The sequence below is a fragment of the Oncorhynchus gorbuscha genome, unplaced genomic scaffold, assembly GCF_021184085.1.
Source record: "Oncorhynchus gorbuscha isolate QuinsamMale2020 ecotype Even-year unplaced genomic scaffold, OgorEven_v1.0 Un_scaffold_1734, whole genome shotgun sequence".
NCBI classification, from domain to species: domain Eukaryota; kingdom Metazoa; phylum Chordata; class Actinopteri; order Salmoniformes; family Salmonidae; genus Oncorhynchus; species Oncorhynchus gorbuscha.
Window position 1 is genome coordinate 57,381 of NW_025746427.1, and position 25,067 is coordinate 82,447.

General features: G+C 43.3%; 1 protein-coding gene across 1 annotated transcript in view; it reads left to right on the forward strand.

The window, feature by feature from the left end:
* lrrk1 (leucine-rich repeat kinase 1) overlaps positions 1-25,067 on the forward strand; it is a gene marked incomplete at its 3' end in the record, with an annotated part of 70,637 nt that overhangs the window by 13,700 nt on the left and 31,870 nt on the right. The window contains 8 exon segments of the mRNA XM_046338116.1: positions 2,071-2,263; positions 10,032-10,203; positions 10,610-10,789; positions 15,278-15,426; positions 15,706-15,932; positions 22,434-22,561; positions 22,796-22,959; positions 23,569-23,706. Coding sequence (XP_046194072.1) covers positions 2,071-2,263; positions 10,032-10,203; positions 10,610-10,789; positions 15,278-15,426; positions 15,706-15,932; positions 22,434-22,561; positions 22,796-22,959; positions 23,569-23,706 — 1,351 coding nt within the window.

Here is a 25,067-nt window from a genome sequence, read left to right on the forward strand (position 1 = left end):
GTCTCCTCTCTTCTGTCTCCTCTCTTCTGTCTCCTCTCTTCTGTCTCCTCTCTTCTGTCTTCTCCTCTCTTCTCTGTTCCTTCTCCTCTCTTCTGTCTCCTCTCTTCTGTCTTCTCCTCTCTTCTGTCTCCTCTCTTCTGTCTCCTCTCTTCTGTCTTCTCCTCTCTTCTCTGTTCCTTGCCTCTCTTCTGTCTCCTCTCTTCTCTGTTCCTTCTCCTCTCTTCTGTCTCCTCTCTTCTGTCTCCTCTCTTCTGTCTTCTCCTCTCTTCTCTGTTCCTTCTCCTCTCTTCTGTCTCCTCTCTTCTGTCTCCTCTCTTCTGTCTCCTCTCTTCTGTCTCCTCTCTTCTGTCTCCTCTCTTCTGTCTTCTCTCTTCTGTCTTCTCTCTCTCATTTCTCTCTGTTCCTTCTCCTCTCTTCTGTCTCCTCTCTTCTGTCTCCTCTCTTCTGTCTGTCTCTTCTGTTTACATGTCTTCTGTCTGTTCTTCTGTCTCCTCTTCTGTCTGTCTTCTCCTCTCTTCTGTCTTCTCCTGTCTTCTCTGTTCCTTCTCCTCTCTTCTGTCTCCTCTCTTCTGTCTCCTTCTTCTGATCCTCTCTTCTGTCTTCTCCTCTCTTCTGTCTTTCCTCTCTTTCTGTTCCTTCTCCTCTCTTCTGTCTCCTCTCTTCTGTCTCCTCTCTTCTGTCTTCTCCTCTCTTCTCTGTTCCTTCTCCTCTCTTCTGTCTCCTCTCTTCTGTCTTCTCCTCTCTTCTGTCTCCTCTCTTCTGTCTCCTCTCTTCTGTCTTCTCCTCTCTTCTCTGTTCCTTCTCCTCTCTTCTGTCTCCTCTCTTCTGTCTCCTCTCTTCTGTCTTCTCCTCTCTTCTGTCTTCTCCTCTCTTCTCTGTTCCTTCTCCTCTCTTCTGTCTCCTCTCTTCTGTCTCCTCTCTTCTGTCTTCTCCTCTCTTCTCTGTTCCTTCTCCTCTCTTCTGTCTCCTCTCTTCTGTCTTCTCCTCTCTTCTGTCCCCTCTCTTCTGTCTCTCTTCTTTCTCCTCTCTTTCTGTTCCTTCTAATCTCTTCTGTCTCCTCTCTTCTGTCTCCTCTCTTCTGTCTTCTCCTCTCTTCTGTCTTCTCCTCTCTTCTCTGGTTCATTCCTCTCTTCTGTCTCCTCTCTTCTGTCTCCTCTCTTCTGTCTTCTCCTCTCTTCTCTGTTCCTTCTCTCTCTTCTGTCTCAGTCTCTTCTGTGTCTCCTCTCTTCTGTCTTCTCCTCTCTTCTGTCTTCTCCTCTCTTCTCTGTTCCTTCTCCTCTCTTCTGTCTCCTCTCTTCTGTCTCCTCTCTTCTGTCTCCTCTCTTCTGTCTCCTCTCTTCTGTCTTCTCCTCTCTTCTGTCTTCTCCTCTCTTCTGTCTTCTCCTCTCTTCTCTGTTCCTTCTCCTCTCTTCTGTCTCCTCTCTTCTGTCTCCTCTCTTCTGTCTTCTCCTCTCTTCTCTGTTCCTTCTCCTCTCTTCTGTCTCCTCTCTTCTGTCTTCTCCTCTCTTCTCTGTTCCTTCTCCTCTCTTCTGTCTCCTCTCTTCTGTCTTCTCCTCTCTTCTCTGTTCCTTCTCCTCTCTTCTGTCTCCTCTCTTCTGTCTTCTCCTCTCTTCTGTCTTCGACTCTCTTCTGTCTTCTCCTCTCTTCTCTGTTCCTTCTCCTCTCTTCTGTCTCCTCTCTTCTGTCTTCTCCTCTCTTCTGTCTTCTCCTCTCTTCTCTGTTCCTTCTCCTCTCTTCTGTCTCCTCTCTTCTGTCTCCTCTCTTCTGTCTCCTCTCTTCTGTCTCCTCTCTTCTGTCTCCTCTCTTCTGTCTCCTCTCTTCTGTCTCCTCTCTTCTGTCTCCTCTCTTCTGTCTCCTTCTTCTGTCATTCAGGAATAGATCTTCTCTGTTCTTCTGTTCCTTCTCCTCTCTTCTGTCTCCTCTCTTCTGTCTCCTCTCTTCTGTCTCCTCTCTTCTGTCTCCTCTCTTCTGTCTCCTCTCTTCTGTCTTCTCCTCTCTTCTCTGTTCCTTCTCCTCTCTTCTGTCTCCTCTCTTCTGTTATCTTGTCTTCCTCTGTCCTCCTCTCCCCAGGTTCTTTGGCAGTGGAGGACATGGGAGCCAAGGCGTCTGCGATGGGCAGCGGGGGGCCTCCTCTCTGGGTCTGTCTCCAACCCTGGAGAACATCCAGGCAGCGTACGGAGAAGGGGAGAGCAGCAGGGCCCGGGAGCTGATCCAGCAAGCCTGCTGTGTGGAGTGTAGTGCAGCTAGTCCTCGGCTGGAGGGGGTGAGTGGAACAGAGGGGGTGAGTGGAACAGAGGGGGTGAGTGGAACAGAGAGAGACCTGTCTCGAAAATACACGCATGCACACGCACACAAAATATATCACTAGCCACTTCAAACAATGCTACCTAATATAATGTTTACATACCCTACATTATTCATCTCATATGTATATGTATATACTGTACTCTATATCATCTACTGCATCTTTATGTAATACATGTATCACTAGCCACTTTAACTATACCACTTTGTTTACATACTCATCTCATATGTATATACTGCACTCAATACCATCTACTGTATCTTGCCTATGCCGCTCTGTACCATCACTCATTCATATATCTTTATGTACATATTCTTTATCCCCTTACACTTGTGTCTATAAGGTAGTAGTTTTGGAATTGTTAGCTAGATTACTTGTTGGTTATTACTGCATTGTCGGAACTAGAAGCACAAGCATTTCGCTACACTCGCATTAACATTTGCTAACCATGTGTATGTGACAAATAAAATCTAATTTGATTTGATTTACATGTCACTGTGTGTGTGTGTATTTACATGTGTTGTGTGTGTGTGTGTGTGTTTACATGTCACTGTGTTGTGTGTGTGTTTACACGTCACTGTGTGAATATGTGTGTGTTATCTGAGTGGTACTCTAGTTATGTGATAGTTTGTTGATATTCTAGAGTGGGTGTACTGCGCTTGTTGTTTTGGAGTGGATCCCAGCCTGCCAGACACAGTGTCAGGAGACAAGTGGCCTAGTTCTGCCTTTCTCTCTCCTGCCCCTCCATAAGCACTATGAAATACTCCCTTCAATACAGAACCAGTTCAAGTACTGATTCCAGGTTTCTTTATTACCTCTGTTCTACTGACACGTCACTTATTTACGTAGATTACAGTAATCTCATTACTGTATGGATCATTATGGGACAGTAATCTCATTACTGTATGGATCATTATGGGATAGTAATCTCATTACTTTATGGATCATACTGGGACAGTAATCTCTACTGTATGGATCATTATGGGACAGTAATCTCATTACTGTATGGATCATTATGGGACAGTAATCTCATTACTGTATGGATCATTATGGGACAGTAATCTCATTACTGTATGGATCATTATGGGACAGTAATCTCATTGCTGTATGGATCATTATGGGACAGTAATCTCTAATGTATGGATCATTATGGGACAGTAATCTCTAATGTATGGATCATTATGGGACAGTAATCTCTAATGTATGGATCATTATGGGACAGTAATCTCATTACTGTATGGATCATTATGGGACAGTAATCTCATTACTGTATGGATCATTATGGGACAGTAATCTCATTACTGTATGGATCATTATGGGACAGTAATCTCATTACTTTATGGATCATTATGGGACAGTAATCTCATTACTGTATGGATCATTATGGGACAGTAATCTCATTACTGTATGGATCATTATGGGACAGTAATCTCTACTGTATGGATCATTATGGGACAGTAATCTCATTACTGTATGCATCTCGTGTGTGTGCGTGTGCGTGTGCATGTGTGTGCGTGTGCATACGGTAGGTTCCAAACACCCATGCTGCCAAACCCACTTCTCCTTTCCTAGAGTGTTCAGTGTTGCCCTTGGTTACCTTTATCTGCTTGTCTTCCTGTCATTCAGGAATAGATGGATGTGGAGCTCACAGTAACTTAACACTTGACACACCAGCATATGTTCCGGCTATTATCGGACGAGTTCAGCTAGTACCGCCAGGTTTCACTGCGTTTCAAGACGTTTTCTCCCTACTGAATACAACCCAGTTACTGCCATGTTCCTGAGAACTGGTAATACAGGTTGACTAGAGATGTGGAGACCCAGTTACTGCCATGTTCCTGAGAACTGGTAATACAGGTTGACTGGAGATGTGGAGACCCAGTTACTGCCATGTTCCTGAGAACTGGTAATACAGGTTGACTAGAGATGTGGACCCAGTTACTGCCATGTTCCTGAGAACTGGTAATACAGGTTGACTGGAGATGTGGAGACCCAGTTACTGCCATGTTCCTGAGAACTGGTAATACAGGTTGACTGGAGATGTGGAGACCCAGTTACTGCCATGTTCCTGAGAACTGGTAATACAGGTTGACTAGAGATGTGGAGACCCAGTTACTGCCATGTTCCTGAGAACTGGTTATACAGGTTGACTGGAGATGTGGAGACCCAGTTACTGCCATGTTCCTGAGAACTGGTTATACAGGTTGACTGGAGATGTGGAGACCCAGTTACTGCCATGTTCCTGAGAACTGGTAATACAGGTTGACTGGAGATGTGGAGACCCAGTTACTGCCATGTTCCTGAGAACTGGTAATACAGGTTGACTAGAGATGTGGAGACCCAGTTACTGCCATGTTCCTGAGAACTGGTAATACAGGTTGACTGGAGATGTGGAGACCCAGTTACTGCCATGTTCCTGAGAACTGGTAATACAGGTTGACTAGAGATGTGGACCCAGTTACTGCCATGTTCCTGAGAACTGGTAATACAGGTTGACTGGAGATGTGGAGACCCAGTTACTGCCATGTTCCTGAGAACTGGTAATACAGGTTGACTGGAGATGTGGAGACCCAGTTACTGCCATGTTCCTGAGAACTGGTAATACAGGTTGACTAGAGATGTGGAGACCCAGTTACTGCCATGTTCCTGAGAACTGGTAATACAGGTTGACTGGAGATGTGGAGACCCAGTTACTGCCATGTTCCTGAGAACTGGTAATACAGGTTGACTGGAGATGTGGAGACCCAGTTACTGCCATGTTCCTGAGAACTGGTAATACAGGTTGACTAGAGATGTGGAGACAGTTACTGCCATGTTCCTGAGAACTGGTAATACAGGTTGACTAGAGATGTGGAGACAGTTACTGCCATGTTCCTGAGAACTGGTAATACAGGTTGACTGGAGATGTGGAGACCCAGTTACTGCCATGTTCCTGAGAACTGGTAATACAGGTTGACTGGAGATGTGGAGACCCAGTTACTGCCATGTTCCTGAGAACTGGTAATACAGGTTGACTGGAGATGTGGAGACCCAGTTACTGCCATGTTCCTGAGAACTGGTAATACAGGTTGACTGGAGATGTGGAGACCCAGTTACTGCCATGTTCCTGAGAACTGGTAATACAGGTTGACTGGAGATGTGGAGACCCAGTTACTGCCATGTTCCTGAGAACTGGTTATACAGGTTGACTGGAGATGTGGACCCAGTTACTGCCATGTTCCTGAGAACTGGTAATACAGGTTGACTAGAGATGTGGAGACCCAGTTACTGCCATGTTCCTGAGAACTGGTAATACAGGTTGACTGGAGATGTGGAGACCCAGTTACTGCCATGTTCCTGAGAACTGGTAATACAGGTTGACTGGAGATGTGGAGACCCAGTTACTGCCATGTTCCTGAGAACTGGTAATACAGGTTGACTGGAGATGTGGAGACCCAGTTACTGCCATGTTCCTGAGAACTGGTAATACAGGTTGACTGGAGATGTGGAGACCCAGTTACTGCCATGTTCCTGAGAACTGGTAATACAGGTTGACTGGAGATGTGGAGACCCAGTTACTGCCATGTTCCTGAGAACTGGTAATACAGGTTGACTAGAGATGTGGAGACCCAGTTACTGCCATGTTCCTGAGAACTGGTAATACAGGTTGACTAGAGATGTGGACCCAGTTACTGCCATGTTCCTGAGAACTGGTAATACAGGTTGACTGGAGATGTGGAGACCCAGTTACTGCCATGTTCCTGAGAACTGGTAATACAGGTTGACTAGAGATGTGGAGACCCAGTTACTGCCATGTTCCTGAGAACTGGTAATACAGGTTGACTAGAGATGTGGACCCAGTTACTGCCATGTTCCTGAGAACTGGTAATACAGGTTGACTGGAGATGTGGACCCAGTTACTGCCATGTTTCTGAGAACTGGTAATACAGGTTGACTAGAGATGTGGAGACCCAGTTACTGCCATGTTCCTGAGAACTGGTTATACAGGTTGACTGGAGATGTGGAGACCCAGTTACTGCCATGTTCCTGAGAACTGGTAATACAGGTTGACTGGAGATGTGGAGACCCAGTTACTGCCATGTTCCTGAGAACTGGTAATACAGGTTGACTAGAGATGTGGAGACCCAGTTACTGCCATGTTCCTGAGAACTGGTAATACAGGTTGACTAGAGATGTGGAGACCCAGTTACTGCCATGTTCCTGAGAACTGGTAATACAGGTTGACTGGAGATAATGTTAAGATAATGTTAAATTCATACATGCCTATAAAACAATTGTGTGTCAGATTGAAAAAGCAGAACTGTTTTTTTTAGTTACATGGCTTCTGTTCTTGTACCCTAAAATACCCCGACGCTTGATTCATACTGCTACTTTTAGGCTTCCTCACAACGTCAGCCAGTGGTAACCAGGAATTATAGATGAACGAGGTCTGTGTGCTTGAAAGCAGCTTGTCAACTCTCTCCACTGCTTAAAAAGCCTTTAAGTAAGAAGTAGGGCAACACAACAGTGTGCAGAGTGCATGGTGCCCAAAGGAACAGAAAAGTATTCCATTAGTCGATACAGTTCATATATATCAATATATCAACAGTTACCCTGACATCCAGTGCTTGTCTACAATACAATCACAAAGTTCAGCATTGGAACTGTCTGTGGTTTCTGTGTAATGAGATCAGAGACCAGGTCCAACTCTGGTCCTAGAGAACAACAGTCAGTGAGCACAGTATTCTATTAGTCGACTGGTCAATTGTTTGGTCATTAGGTTGTTGATCGGCCAGAGATTGTTTTAGTCAAGCAGTAACATGTATGAGAAAAGCAAAAAAAATGTCCACTAAAATAACATAACATTTATCAGAAATACAGTGTAGACATTGTTAATGTTTATACATAGAAGTAGGCCTATAGGCTACCTGGCCTGATTATACATAGAAGTAGGCCTATAGGCTACCTGGCCTGATTATACATAGAAGTAGGCCTATAGGCTACCTGGCCTGATTATACATAGAAGTAGGCCTATAGGCTACCTGGCCTGATTATACATAGAAGTAGGCCTATAGGCTACCTGGCCTGATTATACATAGAAGTAGGCCTATAGGCTACCTGGCCTGATTATACATAGAAGTAGGCCTATAGGCTACCTGGCCTGATTATACATAGAAGTAGGCCTATAGGCTACCTGGCCTGTGCGCAAATGTATATACATGTGTCCATTTGGGGATCTGATAGTATTTCTGATTGGCTTAATGCACCACCACTAATGACCTGTGGAGCTTCTCAAAGTAAAGTACTTCACCTTAAACAGCAAGCAAACAAAGTCTGTTTTTATATTAATTGTGAATTACAATAGTCCCTTAATGTATTTTCGGTAACCACTCAGCGTGAAAGGGAACAATGTCATGCTCTGATCCAGTGGAAACGTCATAAAATAGGCCTACCTGATTACGTCTTATCAGTGCTGGACTTGGACTGAAATAGGTTATGGTACTCATTTTGTGTGCTGGTACTGTTTGGCTTTATGTAGGCTATTTTTACATAGTTGGTAATGGCAATAGAAGTTACTTTTTAGGTTTATCATTTTCTTGTGGATAGAATTTTGAGATATGAAGATATTATAAAATAAATGAAACTGTTTCACGAAAATGTGTTTATGAAAAACATAACTGGCACGCAGATCGGTAGAAATGGTAAGATAAATCGGCATTCCACATGAGAAAGGTTGCCGAGTCCTCCTGCAGCCTATTACCGGCCACTTCAGGAGAGTAACGGCATAATCTGCGAAAGCCAGCAGGAGCGGGAGAAGAATAGTTGGGTCAGGTTAAGGTCTTCTGGTTATCTAGATCTCTGGTGCCCTCTTGAGGCATTTCTTATTTCATCAAACCGTAAGCTTAAAGCATCAGACAAGCTCAATACATATAGTTGATTTGATTAAAACACGTAGGTTGTGTCTATAAATGGAAAAATACAGGCTTCAAATTTTGACAAATCGATTGGTCAAACAAAAGAACAAACAACTTTCGGTCAACCAATATTTTTCTTTAATTGAGGACAGCCCTAATTCTATTTCAGCCAAGCACTAACACCTTATCCAGGTGTTGTAGAGGTAGCCTCGTTCCATACTGGATGTGCTGTGGCTAACTCATCTATTAACTCCATACTGGATGTGCTGTGGCTAACTCATCTATTGGTCGCCTCGTTCCATACTGGATGTGTTGTGGCTAGCTCATAACTCGTTCCATACTGGATGTGTTGTGGCTAGCTCATCTATTGGTCGCCTCGTTCCATACTGGAGGTGTTGTGGCTAACTCATCTATTGGTCGCCTCGTTCCATACTGGAGGTGTTGTGGCTAGCTCATCTATTGGTCGCCTCGTTCCATACTGGATGTGTTGTGGCTAGCTCATCATTGGTCGCCTGACGTTCCATACTGGAGGTGTTGTGGCTCATCTATTGGTCGCCTGTTCCATACTGGAGGTGTTGTGGCTAACTCATCTATTGGTCGCCTCGTTCCATACTGGAGGTGTTGTGGCTAACTCATCTATTGGTCGCCTGTTCCATACTGGAGGTGTTGTGGCTAACTCATCTATTGGTCGCCTCGTTCCATACTGGAGGTGTTGTGGCTAGCTCATCTATTGGTCGCCTGGTTCCCTCGTTCCATACTGGATGTGTTGTGGCTAGCTCATCTATTGGTCGCCTGGTTCCATACTGGAGGTGTTGTGGCTAGCTCATCTATTGGTCGCCTGGTTCCATACTGGAGGTGTTGTGGCTAACTCATCTATTGGTCGCCTCGTTCCATACTGGAGGTGTTGTGGCTAACTCATCTATTGGTCGCCTCGTTCCATACTGGAGGTGTTGTGGCTAACTCATCTATTGGTCGCCTCGTTCCATACTGGAGGTGTTGTGGCTAACTCATCTATTGGTCGCCTCGTTCCATACTGGAGGTGTTGTGGCTAGCTCATCTATTGGTCGCCTCGTTCCATACTGGATGTGCTGTGGCTAACTCATCTATTGGTCGCCTCGTTCCATACTGGAGGTGTTGTGGCTAGCTCATCTATTGGTCGCCTGGTTCCATACTGGAGGTGCAACTCGTTCCATACTGGATGTGTTGTGGCTAGCTCATCTATTGGTCGCCTGGTTCCATACTGGAGGTGTTGTGGCTAGCTCATCTATTGGTCGCCTGGTTCCATACTGGAGGTGTTGTGGCTAGCTCATCTATTGGTCGTACATTGATTGCCCACCTGATGGTGCCATTACATCAACTTTGATGCTCATATATTGTTGCCAACATATATTCAGTGAGAATAGCTATTAGCTCCTTGATTTGTCGCTAGATGACATTTTGCTGTTGCTGCAACGAAGTCACAGCACCAATTTGCTGCAGAATTGAGTGGGAAAAGTTACTAAATGCTATCAAAACCATAGTAACCCTTGGTGTCAAAACTTCATTAAAGGTAGTGTTCAATTCCAATCAATTCAGAAACAACACCAAATTCCAATTCCAAATGTTCCTAATTGAAAAACATTGAAGAGAATTGGAATTGCAGTGTAGTTCCTGGATTGACTGTGATTGAAATGAAATGTCCCCCTGCTCCCAACTGTACAGCATGACAGTGAATGAAGAGTTGGCTACAGATCAGCTAGGTGGAGCCTATGGTAGAGGTGGAGAGGTGGACTTGAACAAAACTTGACTATCTACTAATATACTAACTTGTCCTATTCCCGTCCCTTCCTCAGCTGCGTCTCCTGTGTGTGGCCACCCAGCATGGTGATGAGGAGAGCGTGAGTTACCTCCTCCATGAGGCCCATGTGCCCCTGCCCCTGGAGCCATCGGAGGGAAACCCCGCCATCCTGGCTGCACACTATGGACATGTCAGCCTGGTCAGAGAGCTGCTCGACTCAGTACCAGGTGACAATGGTGTGTGTGTGTGTGTGTAGTAGTTAATAGATAGTAACAGATTGCATGTATTGTTTTGTGTGTGTGTGTGTGTGTGTGTGTGTGTGTGTGTGTGTGTGTGTGTGTGTGTGTGTGTGTGTGTGTGTGTGTGTGTGTGTGTGTGTGTGTGTGTGTGTGTGTGTGTGTGTGTGTGTGTGTGTGTGTGTGTGTGTGTGTGTGTGTGTGAGAGAGACACGTGGTGCATTTGTGTGTGTGGGTTTGTCTGTGCTGTCCTGTCCTGTGAGTGTGTGTGTAATCAAATCAAATCAAATTTATTTATATAGCCCTTCGTACATCAGCTGATATCTCAAAGTGCTGTACAGAAGTAGTGTAGTAATCATAGTTAGTAGATAATAAACAGATTGCATGTCTCTCTCAGGTCCGTGTGTCCACAGAGATCTGTTGAACTGGATGTTGGTGTCGGCGTGCCAACAGGGTCACCTGGAGGTGGTTAGAATGTTGGTGCAGGGTTACCATGCCGACGCTGAGGACTGTGCCATCCACCAGGAGGAGTTTGCTGTCATCACGGGGCTGCCTCTCTACGCTGCTGCACGCGCAGGTAGACAGCAAGACACACACTGTACATATACTTCACACACTGTACACACATACACTAACGTTCAAAAGTTTAGAAATGTCCTTGTTTTTGCAAGATAAGCACATTAAAATGACATCAAATTGATCAGAAATACAATGTAGACATTGTTAATGTTATAAATGACTATTGTAGTTGGAAATGGCTGATTTTTAATGGAATATCCACATAGGCGTTCAGAGGCCCATTATCAGCAACCATCACTCCTGTGTTCCAAAGGCACGTTGTGTTAGCTAATCCAAGTTCATTTTAAAAGGCTAATTGATCATCAAAACCCTTTTGCAATTATGTTAGCACAGCTGAAAACTGTTGTGCTGATTTAAAGAAGCAATAAAACTGTCCTTCTTTAGACTAGTTGAGTATCTGGAGCATCAGCATTTGTCGGTTTGATTACAGGCTCAAAATGGCCAGAAACAAATACTTTCTTTTGAAACTCGTCAGCCTATTCTTGTTCTGAGAAATGAAGGTTATGCCATGATGCGAAATTGCCAAGAAACTAGAGATCTCATACAATGCTGTGTACTACTCCCTTCACAGAACAGCTCGAAGCTGTTGTCCTGTGAGCCGCCTATCACGCAAGCTGTTGACTCTCAGAAACTGTTCTTCTGATTCTGTTGTGGCTTTGGGTCTGTATGACGCAATTGCGGCGCCTTCAGAGACATGCAGTGGCCAAATCCAGCACTGTACCCCGTCGCCATGCGCTTTCCACATGTTGTAGGCCTGTAATCGAACCCACAAATGTTGATGCTCCAGATACTCAACTAGTCTAAAGGCCAGTTTTATTGCTTCTTTAATTAGTACAACAGTTTTCAGCTGTGCTAACATAATTGCAAAAGGGTTTTGATGATCAATTAGCCTTTTAAAATGATAAACATGGATTAGCTAACAGAACGTGCCATTGGAACACAGGAGTGATGGTTGCTGATAATGGGCCTCTAATGGGCCGTTTCCAGCTACAATAGTCATTTACAACATTAACAATGTCTGCACTATATTTCTGATCAATTTGATGCTATTTTAATGGACAAAAAAATTTGCTTTTCTTTCAAAAACAATGACATTTCTAAGTGACCCCAAACTTTTGAATGATAGTGTGTATATACCTACACACACAAACGAACACATCCTACAAATATCTCACACATAAACCACACACACACCTCACACATAAACCACACACACACACCTCACACATAAACCACACACACACACACACCTCACACATAAACCACACACACACCTCACACATAAACCACACACACACACACACCTCACACATAAACCACACACACACCTCACACATAAACCACACACACACACCTCACACATAAACCACACACACACGCCTCACACATAAACCACACACACACACACGCCTCTCACATAAACCACACACACACACGCCTCACACATAAACCACACACACACACACACACGCCTCACACATAAACCACACACACACACACACACGCCTCACACATAAACCACACACACACACACGCCTCACACATAAACCACACACACACACGCCTCACACATAAACCACACACACACACGCCTCACACATAAACCACACACACACACGCCTCACACATAAACCACACACACATGCCTCACACATAAACCTCACACACACACACACGCCTCACACATAAACCACACACACACACGCCTCACACATAAACCACACACACACACGCCTCACACATAAACCACACACAAACACGCCTCACACACAAACCACACACACACACATAAACCACACACACACACGCCTCACACATAAACCACACACACACACGCCTCACACATAAACCACACACAAACACGCCTCACACACAAACCACACACACACACATAAACCACACACACACACGCCTTACACATAAACCACACACACACAGGCCTCACACATAAACCACACACACACACGCCTCACACATAAACCACACACAAACACGCCTCACACACAAACCACACACACACACATAAACCACACACACACACGCCTCACACATAAACCACACACACACACGCCTCACACATAAACATAAACACACACACACACACACCTCACACATAAACCACACACACATGCCTCACACATAAACCACACACACACACGCCTCACACACAAACCACACACACACACATAAACCACACACACACACATAAACACACACACACACACACGCCTCACACATAAAACCACACACACGCCTCACACATAAACCACACACACGCCTCACACATAAACCACACACACGCATCACACATAAACCACACACACGCCTCACACATAAACCACACACACGCGCCTCGCACATAAACACACACACACACACGCCTCACACATAAACCACACACACACACGCCTCACACATAAACCACACACACACACACGCCTCGCAGATAAACCACACACACGCCTCACACATAAACCACACACACACGCCTCACACATAAACCACACACACGCCTCACACATAAAATGATTTCTCGCATTATTAGATATTACTGCACTGTTGGAACTAGGAACACCAGCATTTTGCTACACCCACAATAACATCTGCTAAATATGTGTATGTGACCAATAGACTCAGTAGCCTCGGTTTTTCTGATGACTGCCTTGCCTGGTTCACCAACTACTTTGCAGACAGAGTTCAGTGTGTCAAATCGGAGGGCATGCTGTCCGGTCCTCTGGCAGTCTCTATGGGGGTGCCACAGGGTTCAATTCTCGGGCCGACTATTTTCTCTGTATATATCAATGATGTTGCTCTTGCTGCGGGCGATTCCCTGATCCACCTCTACGCAGACGTCACCATTCTGTATACTTCCGGCCCGTCCTTGGACACTGCTATCTAACCTCCAAATGAGCTTCAATGCCATACAACACTCCGTGGCCTCCAACTGCTCTTAAACGCTAGTAAAACCAAATGCATGCTTTTCAACCGTTCGCTGCTTGCACCCGCACGCCCGACTAGCATCACCACCCTGGATGGTTCCGACCTAGAATATGTGGACATCTATAAGTACCTAGGTGTCTGGCTAGACTGTAAACTCTCCTTCCAGACTCATATCAAACATCTCCAATCTAAAATCAAATCTAGAATCGGCTTTCTATTCCGCAACAAAGCCTCCTTCACTCACGCCGCCAAAGTTACAATAGTAAAAGTGACTATCCTACCGATCCTCGACTTCGGCGATGTCATCTACAAAATTGCTTCCAACACTCTACTCAGCAAACTGGATGCAGTTTATCACAGTGCCATCCGTTTTGTTACTAAAAGCACCTTATACCACCCACCACTGCGACCTGTATGCTCTAGTCGGCTGGCCCTCACTACATATTCGTCGCCAGACCCACTGGCTCCAGGTCATCTACAAGTCCATGCTTGGTAAAGCTCCGCCTTATCTCAGTTCACTGGTCACGATGGCAACACCCATCCGTAGCATGCGCTCCAGCAGGTGTATCTCACTGATCATCCCTAAAGCCAACACCTCATTTGGCCGCCTTTCGTTCCAGTTCTCTGCTGCCTGTGACTGGAACGAATTGCAAAATCACTGAGGTTGGAGACTTTTATCTCCCTCACCAACTTCAAACATCTGCTATCTGAGCAGCTAACCGATCGCTGCAGCTGTACATAGTCTATCGGTAAATAGCCCACCCAACTTTACCTACCTCATCCTCATACTGTTTATATTTATTTACTTTTCTGCTCTTTTGCACACCAATATCTCTACCTGTACATGACCATCTGATCATTTATCACTCCAGTGTTAATCTGCAAAATTATAATTATTCGCCTACCTCCTCATGCCTTTTGCACACAATGTATATAGACTCTCTTTTTTTCTACTGTGTTATTGACTTGATAATTGTTTACTCCATGTGTAATTCTGTGTTGTCTGTTCACACTGCTATGCTTTATCTTGGCAGGTCGCAGTTGCAAATGAGAACTTGTTCTCAACTAGCCTACCTGGTGAAATAAAGGTGTTCTCAACTAGCCTACCTGGTTAAATAAAGGTGTTCTCAACTAGCCTACCTGGTTAAATAAAGGGGAAATAAAAAAAATAAAAAAATAGAAGTTGATTGATTTGATGTACGCTTACATATTAACCACTTCAGACCAAATGTTAGTTAGACATTCCTACTGTGGTGTGTTGTCAGGCTGAAAACAGCAGACGGGGATTTCCTCCTACTCTACTGTGTCTCCAATTCAACCTCCAATCCAACTCACTTCCTTATTCTGTCTTTATGATGTAGTGTAGGATCAGCTTCCCCTACGCTTAACCATTAGAGGGGACGATGCAAACCTCACTCACAATCAGTGTCTAGGAGCAACTTCAGCCTACTCTGGGCTTATTGGTGGAGAGATGAGGAGCACTTCCTGTTATCTTAGACCAGGGGTCTGTTCAGAACGTCTGGACATCTAACTGTGTTCTATGTAGGTAATGAGGAGATAGCTAGATTCCTGCTGCAGAATGGCGCTGGGCTGTCCTCCTACACCCTGATGGATTATCCAGCCTTTAGCAGACTGCTCGTTGAACAACGACTGGTAGAAGAAGCAGACACACACACAGAACCAGCGGGAGAAAAGGTAACTGAGGGGAGGTGTGTGGGTGTATTTGTGTGAGTGTGTGTCTGCGTTTGTTTGTGTCTGCGTTTGTGTGTTTGTGTGTCTGCGTTTGCCTGCGTTTATGTGTGTGTGTTTGTGTGTCTCCATTGTGTGTCTGCGTATGTATGTATTTTTCTCTCTGTGAATGTGTTATGTTTTACCCAGTGTGTTGGTCAGGCCAGACGTGTTGTGTGTGTTTGTGTGTCTGTGTGTTGTGCACCATAAAAGCGTCAGCCAACATGTTTCCTCTCTCCCCTCTAGCTACTATGTGGCCGTTGGTCAGGTCTGAAGCTGCCATGGTTGGAGCTGGACTGGTTCATGGACGTGTCGTCCCGTATCTCCCACCTGGACCTGTCCTGTAACAGCCTCAGCTCCCTGCCCTCCGTGGTTCCCTGGGGGCTCATACAGCTCCGGACCCTAGACCTCTCCAACAACCTGTTCAAAGAGCTGCACACAGCACAGAGCTCACAGGAGATCATCTGCTCCAGGTGCTGCTCCACATTCACAGATAGGTTGTAGATGTGTAGGTGCTGATACACACACACACACACACACACACACACACACACACACACACACACACACACACACACACACACACACACACACACACACACACACACACACACACACACACACACACACACACACACACACACACACACTAGGGCTGGGCGGTATGGCCTAAAAATCATAAATTGATTTTTTTCAAATTTATGGATGATTCATGATATCTTTTAAACATATTTTCTCTATATAAGCTTTGTTGTAGGATTTCAAGGTCAAATACACTACAGTCAGCTGTAATCTAATACTTCAGGGTTTGTGAAATTATACCTTACACAACCATACGACTAATCATTTAATTATTTTATCTTGCTTTTTGCAATAATCACTGATCTGGCTTTCAAGTCTGTATGAAAATGACCTTTTTGTTACAAATTGAACCAGAACCATGCATTATGCATAACTTGTAGCAGGCTTATAGAAATGAACACAGGTCTCATCAACAAACTCTCAAGCACAAGCCCACGTGCTAGCCAGCTAATGTTAATATTTCAAGTTTAGCCAACTTGAATCTATTTGCTAGCTAACAATGGAGAACAGTTGAATTGTTATGAACACACCCTTCTGTCCTCTCCAACTGTTTGAACAGCATGCTAGCCTGTCAACGTTTCAGGTGTTGAAATCAAGTGGCCTACCTTCTTTCTCAGAATGAGAAGAGTTTGTAATTCCTAATATAATTGTGTTTTATGCTCATTGCACATTTATAAAACACAAACTAGACAGCTAGTATGCTGTTAGCGGTACGTAGTACCACAATGCTACGCACAACAAACTGAGCGTTACATTTCCAGAATCTGTTTATCGATACTCTCGTTATAGTAGTCTTTGTTCCGCTCTCAATCTGAGTAGTTGAGACATAAACAGGGTATGGTTAGAAAGGTTAACATCTCCTCCATTACAGTAAAATAATATAAATGTGTGTTTGTCTCCAGGTTAACGTCTTCTCCATTACAGTAAAATAATGTCTCAATGTGTTTCAGTCTCCAGGTTAACATCTCCTCCATTACAGTAAAATAATGTCTCAATATGTTTCGGTCTCCAGGTTAACATCTCCTCCATTACAGTAAAATAATGTCTCAATATGTTTCAGTCTCCAGGTTAACGTCTCCTCCATTACAGTAAAATAATGTCTCAATGTGTTTCAGTCTCCAGGTTAACGTCTCCTCCATTACAGTAAAATAATGTCTCAATGTGTTTCAGTCTCCAGGTTAACGTCTCCTCCATTACAGTAAAATAATGTCTCAATGTGTTTCAGTCTCCAGGTTAACGTCTCCATTACAGTAAAATAATGTCTCAATATGTTTCAGTCTCCAGGTTAACGTCTCCTCCATTACAGTAAAATAATGTCTCAATGTGTTTCAGTCTCCAGGTTAAGGTCTATTACAGTAAAATAATGTCTCAATATGTTTCAGTCTCCAGGTTAACGTCTCCTCCATTACAGTAAAAAAATAAAATGTCTCCTCCATTCAGTAAAATAATGTCTCAATGTGTTTCAGTCTCCAGGTTAACGTCTCCTCCATTACAGTAAAATAATGTCTCAATGTGTTTTCAGTCTCCATTACAGTAAAATAATGTTCAAAGGTTAACGTCTCCTCCATTACAGTAAAATAATGTCTCAATGTGTTCAGTCAGGTTAACATCTCTCCATTACAGTAAAATAATGTCTCAATGTGTTTCAGTCTCCAGGTTAACGTCTCCTCCATTACAGTAAAATAATGTCTCAATATGTTTCAGTCTCCAGGTTAACATCTCCTCCATTACAGTAAAATAATGTCTCAATATGTTTCAGTCTCCAGGTTAACGTCTCCTCCATTACAGTAAAATAATGTCTCAATATGTTTCAGTCTCCAGGTTAACATCTCCTCCATTACAGTAAAATAATGTCTCAATGTGTTTCAGTCTCAGGTTAACGTCTCTCCATTACAGTAAAATAATGTCTCAATATGTTTCAGTTTCCAGGTTAACGTCTCCTCCATTACAGTAAAAAATGTCTCAAATGTCTCCTCCATTACAGTAAAATAATATAAATGTGTTTCAGTCTCCAGGTTAACGTCTCCTCCATTACAGTAAAATAATGTCTCAATGTGTTTCAGTCTCCAGGTTAACGTCTCCTCCATTACAGTAAAATAATGTCTCAATGTGTTTCAGTCTCCAGGTTAACATCTCCTCCATTACAGTCAAATAATGTCTCAATGTGTTTCAGTCTCCAGGTTAACGTCTCCATTACAGTAAAATAATGTCTCAATGTGTTTCAGTCTCCAGGTTAACATCTCCTCCATTACAGTAAAATAATGTCTCAATATGTTTCAGTTTCCAGGTTAACGTCTCCTCCATTACAGTAAAATAATGTCTCAATGTGTTTCAGTCTCCAGCTTAACGTCTCCTCCATTACAGTAAAATAATATAAATGTGTGTTTCAGTCTCCAGGTTAACGTCTCCTCCATTACAGTAAAATAATGTCTCAATGTGTTTTTCAGGTTAACATCTCTCCATTACAGTAAAATAATGTCTCAACAGTCTCCAGGTTAACGTCTCCATTACAGTAAAATAATGTCTCAATGTGTTTCAGTCTCCAGGTTAACATCTCCTCCATTACAGTAAAATAATGTCTCAATGTGTTTCAGTCTCCAGGTTAACATCTCCTCCATTACAGTAAAATAATGTCTCAATGTGTTTCAGTCTCCAGGTTAACGTCTCCTCCATTACAGTAAAATAATGTCCCAATGTGTTTCAGTCTCCAGGTTAACATCTCCTCCATTACAGTAAAATAATGTCTCAATGTGTTTCAGTCTCCAGGTTAACGTCTCCTCCATTACAGTAAAATAATGTCTCAATATGTTTCAGTCTCCAGGTTAACATCTCCTCCATTACAGTAAAATAATGTCTCAATATGTTTCAGTCTCCAGGTTAACGTCTCCTCCATTACAGTAAAATAATGTCTCAATATGTTTCAGTCTCCAGGTTAACATCTCCTCCATTACAGTAAAATAATGTCTCAATGTGTTTCAGTCTCCAGGTTAACGTCTCCTCCATTACAGTAAAATAATGTCTCAATATGTTTCAGTTTCCAGGTTAACGTCTCCTCCATTACAGTAAAATAATGTCTCAATGTGTTTCAGTCTCCAGCTTAACGTCTCCTCCATTACAGTAAAATAATATAAATGTGTGTTTCAGTCTCCAGGTTAACGTCTCCTCCATTACAGTAAAATAATGTCTCAATGTGTTTCAGTCTCCAGGTTAACGTCTCCTCCATTACAGTAAAATAATGTCTCAATGTGTTTCAGTCTCCAGGTTAACATCTCCTCCATTACAGTAAAATAATGTCTCAATGTGTTTCAGTCTCCAGGTTAACGTCTCCTCCATTACAGTAAAATAATGTCTCAATATGTTTCAGTTTCCAGGTTAACGTCTCCTCCATTACAGTAAAATAATGTCTCAATGTGTTTCAGTCTCCGGGTTAACGTCTCCTCCATTACAGTAAAATAATGTCTCAATATGTTTCAGTCTCCAGGTTAACATCTCCTCCATTACAGTAAAATAATGTCTCAATGTGTTTCAGTCTCCGGGTTAACGTCTCCTACATTACAGTAAAATAATGTCCCAATGTGTTTCAGTCTCCAGGTTAACATCTCCTCCATTACAGTAAAATAATGTCTCAATGTGTTTCAGTCTCCGGGTTAACGTCTCCTACATTACAGTAAAATAATGTCCCAATGTGTTTCAGTCTCCAGGTTAACATCTCCTCCATTACAGTCAAATAATGTCTCAATGTGTTTCAGTCTCTAGGTTAACGTCTCCATTACAGTAAAATAATGTCTCAATGTGTTTCAGTCTCCAGGTTAACATCTCCTCCATTACAGTAAAATAATGTCTCAATATGTTTCAGTTTCCAGGTTAACGTCTCCTCCATTACAGTAAAATAATGTCTCAATGTGTTTCAGTCTCCAGCTTAACGTCTCCTCCATTACAGTAAAATAATAAAATGTGTGTTTAATGTCTCCTCCATTACAGTAAAATAATGTCTCAATGTGTTTCAGTCTCCAGGTTAACATCTCCTCCATTACAGTAAAATAATGTCTCAATGTGTTTCAGTCTCCGGGTTAACGTCTCCTCCATTACAGTAAAATAATGTCTCAATGTGTTTCAGTCTCCGGGTTAACGTCTCCTCCATTACAGTAAAATAATGTCCCAATGTGTTTCAGTCTCCAGGTTAACGTCTCCTCCATTACAGTAAAATAATGTCTCAATGTGTTTCAGTCTCCAGGTTAACATCTCCTCCATTACAGTAAAATAATGTCTCAATGTGTTTCAGTCTCCGGGTTAACGTCTCCTCCATTACAGTAAAATAATGTCCCAATGTGTTTCAGTCTCCAGGTTAACATCTCCTCCATTACAGTAAAATAATGTCTCAATGTGTTTACAGGTTAACGTCTCCATTACAGTAAAATAATGTCTCAATGTGTTTTTCTAGGTTAACGTCTCCATTACAGTAAAATAATGTCTAACAGGTTAACATCTCCTCCATTACAGTAAAATAATGTCTCAATGTGTTTCAGTCTCCAGGTTAACATCTCCTCCATTTCAGTAAAATAATGTCTCAATGTGTTTCAGTCTCCAGGTTAACATCTCCTCCATTACAGTAAAATAATGTCTCAATGTGTTTCAGTCTCCAGGTTAACATCTCCTCCATTACAGTAAAATAATGTCTCAATATGTTTCAGTCTCCAGGTTAACATCTTCTCCATTACAGTAAAATAATGTCTCAATGTGTTTCAGTCTCCAGGTTAACATCTCCTCCATTACAGTAAAATAATGTCTCAATGTGTTTCAGTCTCCAGGTTAACATCTCCTCCATTACAGTAAAATAATGTCTCAATGTGTTTCAGTCTCCAGGTTAACGTCTCCTCCATTACAGTAAAATAATGTCTCAATGTGTTTCAATCTCCAGGTTAACATCTCCTCCATTACAGTAAAATAATGTCTCAATGTGTTTCAGTCTCCAGGTTAACATCTCCTCCATTACAGTAAAATAATGTCTCAATGTGTTTCAGTCTCCAGGTTAACATCTCCTCCATTTCAGTAAAATAATGTCTCAATGTGTTTCAGTGTCCATACGACCCATTCTGTTGGACCAAACCTCAAACACAAATAGCGAGTTGAAACTGCTTGTCAGAGAAGAAGTGATTTTTAGTATTTTTTTGTTGTGAGTGGCAGGGAGAGGGGCTTGGTCTGTGTGTGTAAAGAGGGGAAGCGAGAGGTTTCATATATCAGCCAGCCCTAGCGCACACACACACACAACCCCCTTGTGGGAACACACAATTCAGTCCCATTCAAAATACTATTTTCCCTAACCTGAAAACCTAACCTTAACCCTTAACCTAGCTGCTAACCCTAAACCTAAAGCTAACCTTAACCCTTAACCTAGCTGCTAACCCTAAACCTAAAGCTAACCTTAACCCTTAACCTAGCTGCTAACCCTAAACCTAAAGCTAACCTTAACCCTTAACCTAGCTGCTAACCCTAAACCTAAAGCTAACCTTAACCCTTAACCTAGCTGCTAACCCTAAACCTAAAGCTAACCTTAACCCTTAACCTAGCTGCTAACCCTAACCCTAAACTTAACCTTAACCTTTAACCGAGCTGCGAAACCTAAACCTAACCTTAACCCTTAACCTAGCTGCTAACCCTAAACTTAACCTTAAACACCCTAGAAATAGCATTTGACTAACAAAATGTCCCCAGTTGGTTGTTTTGTTAGTTTACTATTCTAGTTAAACAGGTTCACTGCAGTGTGTACAGTGTACACACACATTTACACTGACTATACCAAACATTAGGAACACATTCCTAATATGGAGTTGCACCCTCCCTTTTCGTTGTGGAACATGGACTCTACAAGGTGTCGTTCCACAAGGATGCTGGTCCATGTTGACTCATGCTTCCCACAGTTGTGTCTAGTTGGATGTCCTTTGGGTGGTGGACCCTTCCTGATACACATGGGAAACTGTTGAGCATGAAATACCCAGAAGCGTTGCAGTTTTTGACACAAACCAGTGTGCCTGACATCTACTACATATCCTGTTCAAAGGCACTTACATGTTATGTCTTGCCCAGTCACCCTCTGAATGGCACACAAACACACTCCATCTCTCAACTGTCTCAAGGCTTAAAGATCCTTCTTTAACCTGTCTCCTCCCCTTCATCTACACTTAAATGAAATGGATCAATAAGGGACCATATCTTTCTCCTGGGTTCACCTGGTCAGTCTGCCATGGAAAGAGTTCTTCATGTTTTGTCCACTCTGTGTATCTAATATCTGTAGTCTGCTGTTCTGCTGATCTCTGTTGTATTGTTAACCTCAGCATCTCACTTCATCTTGACGTGTGTGTGTGTGATCGTTCTCTGCTCCTGTCCTACTGTAGACTTCGCCAGGTGAATCTGTCTCAGAATGAGTTGACCAGCTTGCCGTCCGGACTGCTCCATCTCACCAGAGTCCAGAGGCTCTCTGCTGCTAAGAACAAGCTCACCTCCCTGTTTGACATTCCTAATGGTATGATCCACCGCATGTCAGAGTGGCCTTTGCTCTTTGTCACAAATGTATATCAGTATGTTCTTAGAAGGGTTCTTAGGATTTTATTCTGATCTCAAATAGTTTCTCTGCTATCTATTTTGTCTTTATTTGTTAATGTGAAGCACATTGTATTGCTACCTTGTACAAAATGTTTTGGTTTCTACAAATGAAGATTGATGAATGAATTGATTGTCCTCTTCTGCTCCTCCTCAGGTACTAACTGGATCGGTCTGCGTAAGCTGGAGGAGCTGGATGTGTCTGACAACTGTCTGACCAGTCTTTCCTCTGCTGTTCTTCACTCTTTCAAATCGCTCACTTCCCTCAAAGTCTGCCGGAACAGACTCACCAGCTTCCCTGACCCATGGGCCTGCCCTCTGGTAGGCAGACACTACACTAGACACTACGGCCTTGTTCCATTTGGAACCCTAGCACCTTCTTTTAGATCCTACCCTGTTTAGTGTTCTTCTCAAAGATATATATTCATTGTATCTCTATGGTTCCCCTGGTAGGAATAAACTAGGGCCTGGTTCCTTTTGGTTCCCTAGCACCTTCCTGTATCTCCTGTCCCCTTTTTAAATGCTCAGTTCTGAAAGGACTGGATTGGTGAAAGGAATATGGTGGAAGCTCCAATGGAGAGCTGGGTAGAACCATCATACTAGTTGCTTACACCTATCCAGTCCTTATAGATTTGTGACCATCGTTGGCGTAGAGGCAAGAAGGTACTAGGTATTGAAATGGAAAGTGGTCATGTCATTTAAATCATACAGACTCCTCTCCGCGACGCTTCACCACCTCCTTTGCCCTCTTGTAGTCAGAACTTGAGTGATGGTTTTGAAACATCTTCTGGATGATGTGAGTCATTGATTGGTGTTTCCCCCTCTGTAGAAGCACTGTCGAGCCTCATCCAACGCCATCGAGAATCTTCCCAATACCATCTCCATCTTCTGGATGATGTGAGTCATTGATTGGTGTTTCCCCCTCTGTAGAAGCACTGTCGAGCCTCATCCAACGCCATCGAGAATCTACCCAATACCATCTCCATCTTCTGGAGAACTCAGCTGCAGGAGGTGGACTTCTCAGACAACGTCATCAAGGAGCTGCCCTCCTATATATTCCAGCTGGAGGTAAGGATGAATAGCACTAGCATTGTTTGGCTTAGGCTTCAGCTCACTGGGCTAACAGGGTTTTGAGTTGCACATGTAATTCAGGTTCAATATTTGGGCAGTCTGAGCTGTACATATCACAGGTTCAATACCTGGGCTATTATGTGCAACTCGAAACCCTGTTAGCCCACTGAGCTAAAGCCTAGGCCAAAGCAGCTTAACAACACTGTGAGCAGTGCTTCCTACGTGGTAGTTCATGGCTGATTCTGTTTGGGCCTGGCTAGAAACATTGGATTTGTTGACTTGATGGCTCTAACCTAAATAAGCTTCCCTAAACCTCCATAAGCTTTACTGTATTTGGGCCAGTCGTTCTGCCCCTGAACAGGCAGCTAACCCACTGTTCCTAGGCCGTCATTGAAAATAAGAATTTGTTCTTAACTAACTTGCCTAGTTAAATAAAGGTAAAAAAATATATTTAAAAAGTAACCACTCAGAAGATGAGGATTTCTGTATTAAACCTGTAGTTTACCCAATGACCTCAAGGTGGCACTGCTGTACTACTCTGCAGTCAGTGAACCCCAACTGAAACAATGATTCAAATCAAATCAAAATCAAATTTGACTAGTCACATGCTGCCGAATACAACATTTCACCTTACAGTGAAATGCTTACTTACGAGCCCCTAACCAACAATGAAGTTTTAAAAAATGAATAAGAAATAAGTAACAAGTAATTAAAGAGCAGCAGTAAAAACAATAGCGAGGCTATATACAGGGGTGTACTGGTACAGAGTCAATGTGCGGGGGCACCGGTTAGTTGAGGTAATATATACATGTAGGTAGAGTTATTAAAGTGACTATGCATAGTTGATAACAATAGCAGTGGTGTAAAGGGGGGGGGGCAATGCAAATAGTCTGCGTGACCATTTGATTAGATGTTCAGGAGTCTTGGGGGTAGAAGCTGTTTAGAAGCCTCTTGGACCAAGACTTGGTGCTCTGGTACCGCTTGCTGTGCGGAAGCAGAGAGAATAATCTATGACTAGGGTGACTGGAGTCTTTGACTATTTTTAGGGCCTTCCTCTGACACCGCCTGGTATAGGTCCTGGATGGCAGGAAGCCTGGCCCCAGTGGTGTACTGGGCCGTAGGCACTACCATCTGTGGTGCCTTGCGGTTGGAGGCCGGGGAGTTACCATACCAGGCAGTGATGCAGCTGTGGAATCTTTTGAGGATCGGAGGACCCATGCCAAATCATTTCAGTCTCCTGAGGTGGAATAGGTTTTGTTGTGCCCTTTTCACGACTGTCTTGATGTGCTCAGGCCATGTTAGTTTGTTGGTGATGTGTCCTCTTCATGACTGTCTTGATGTGCTCAGGCCATGTTAGT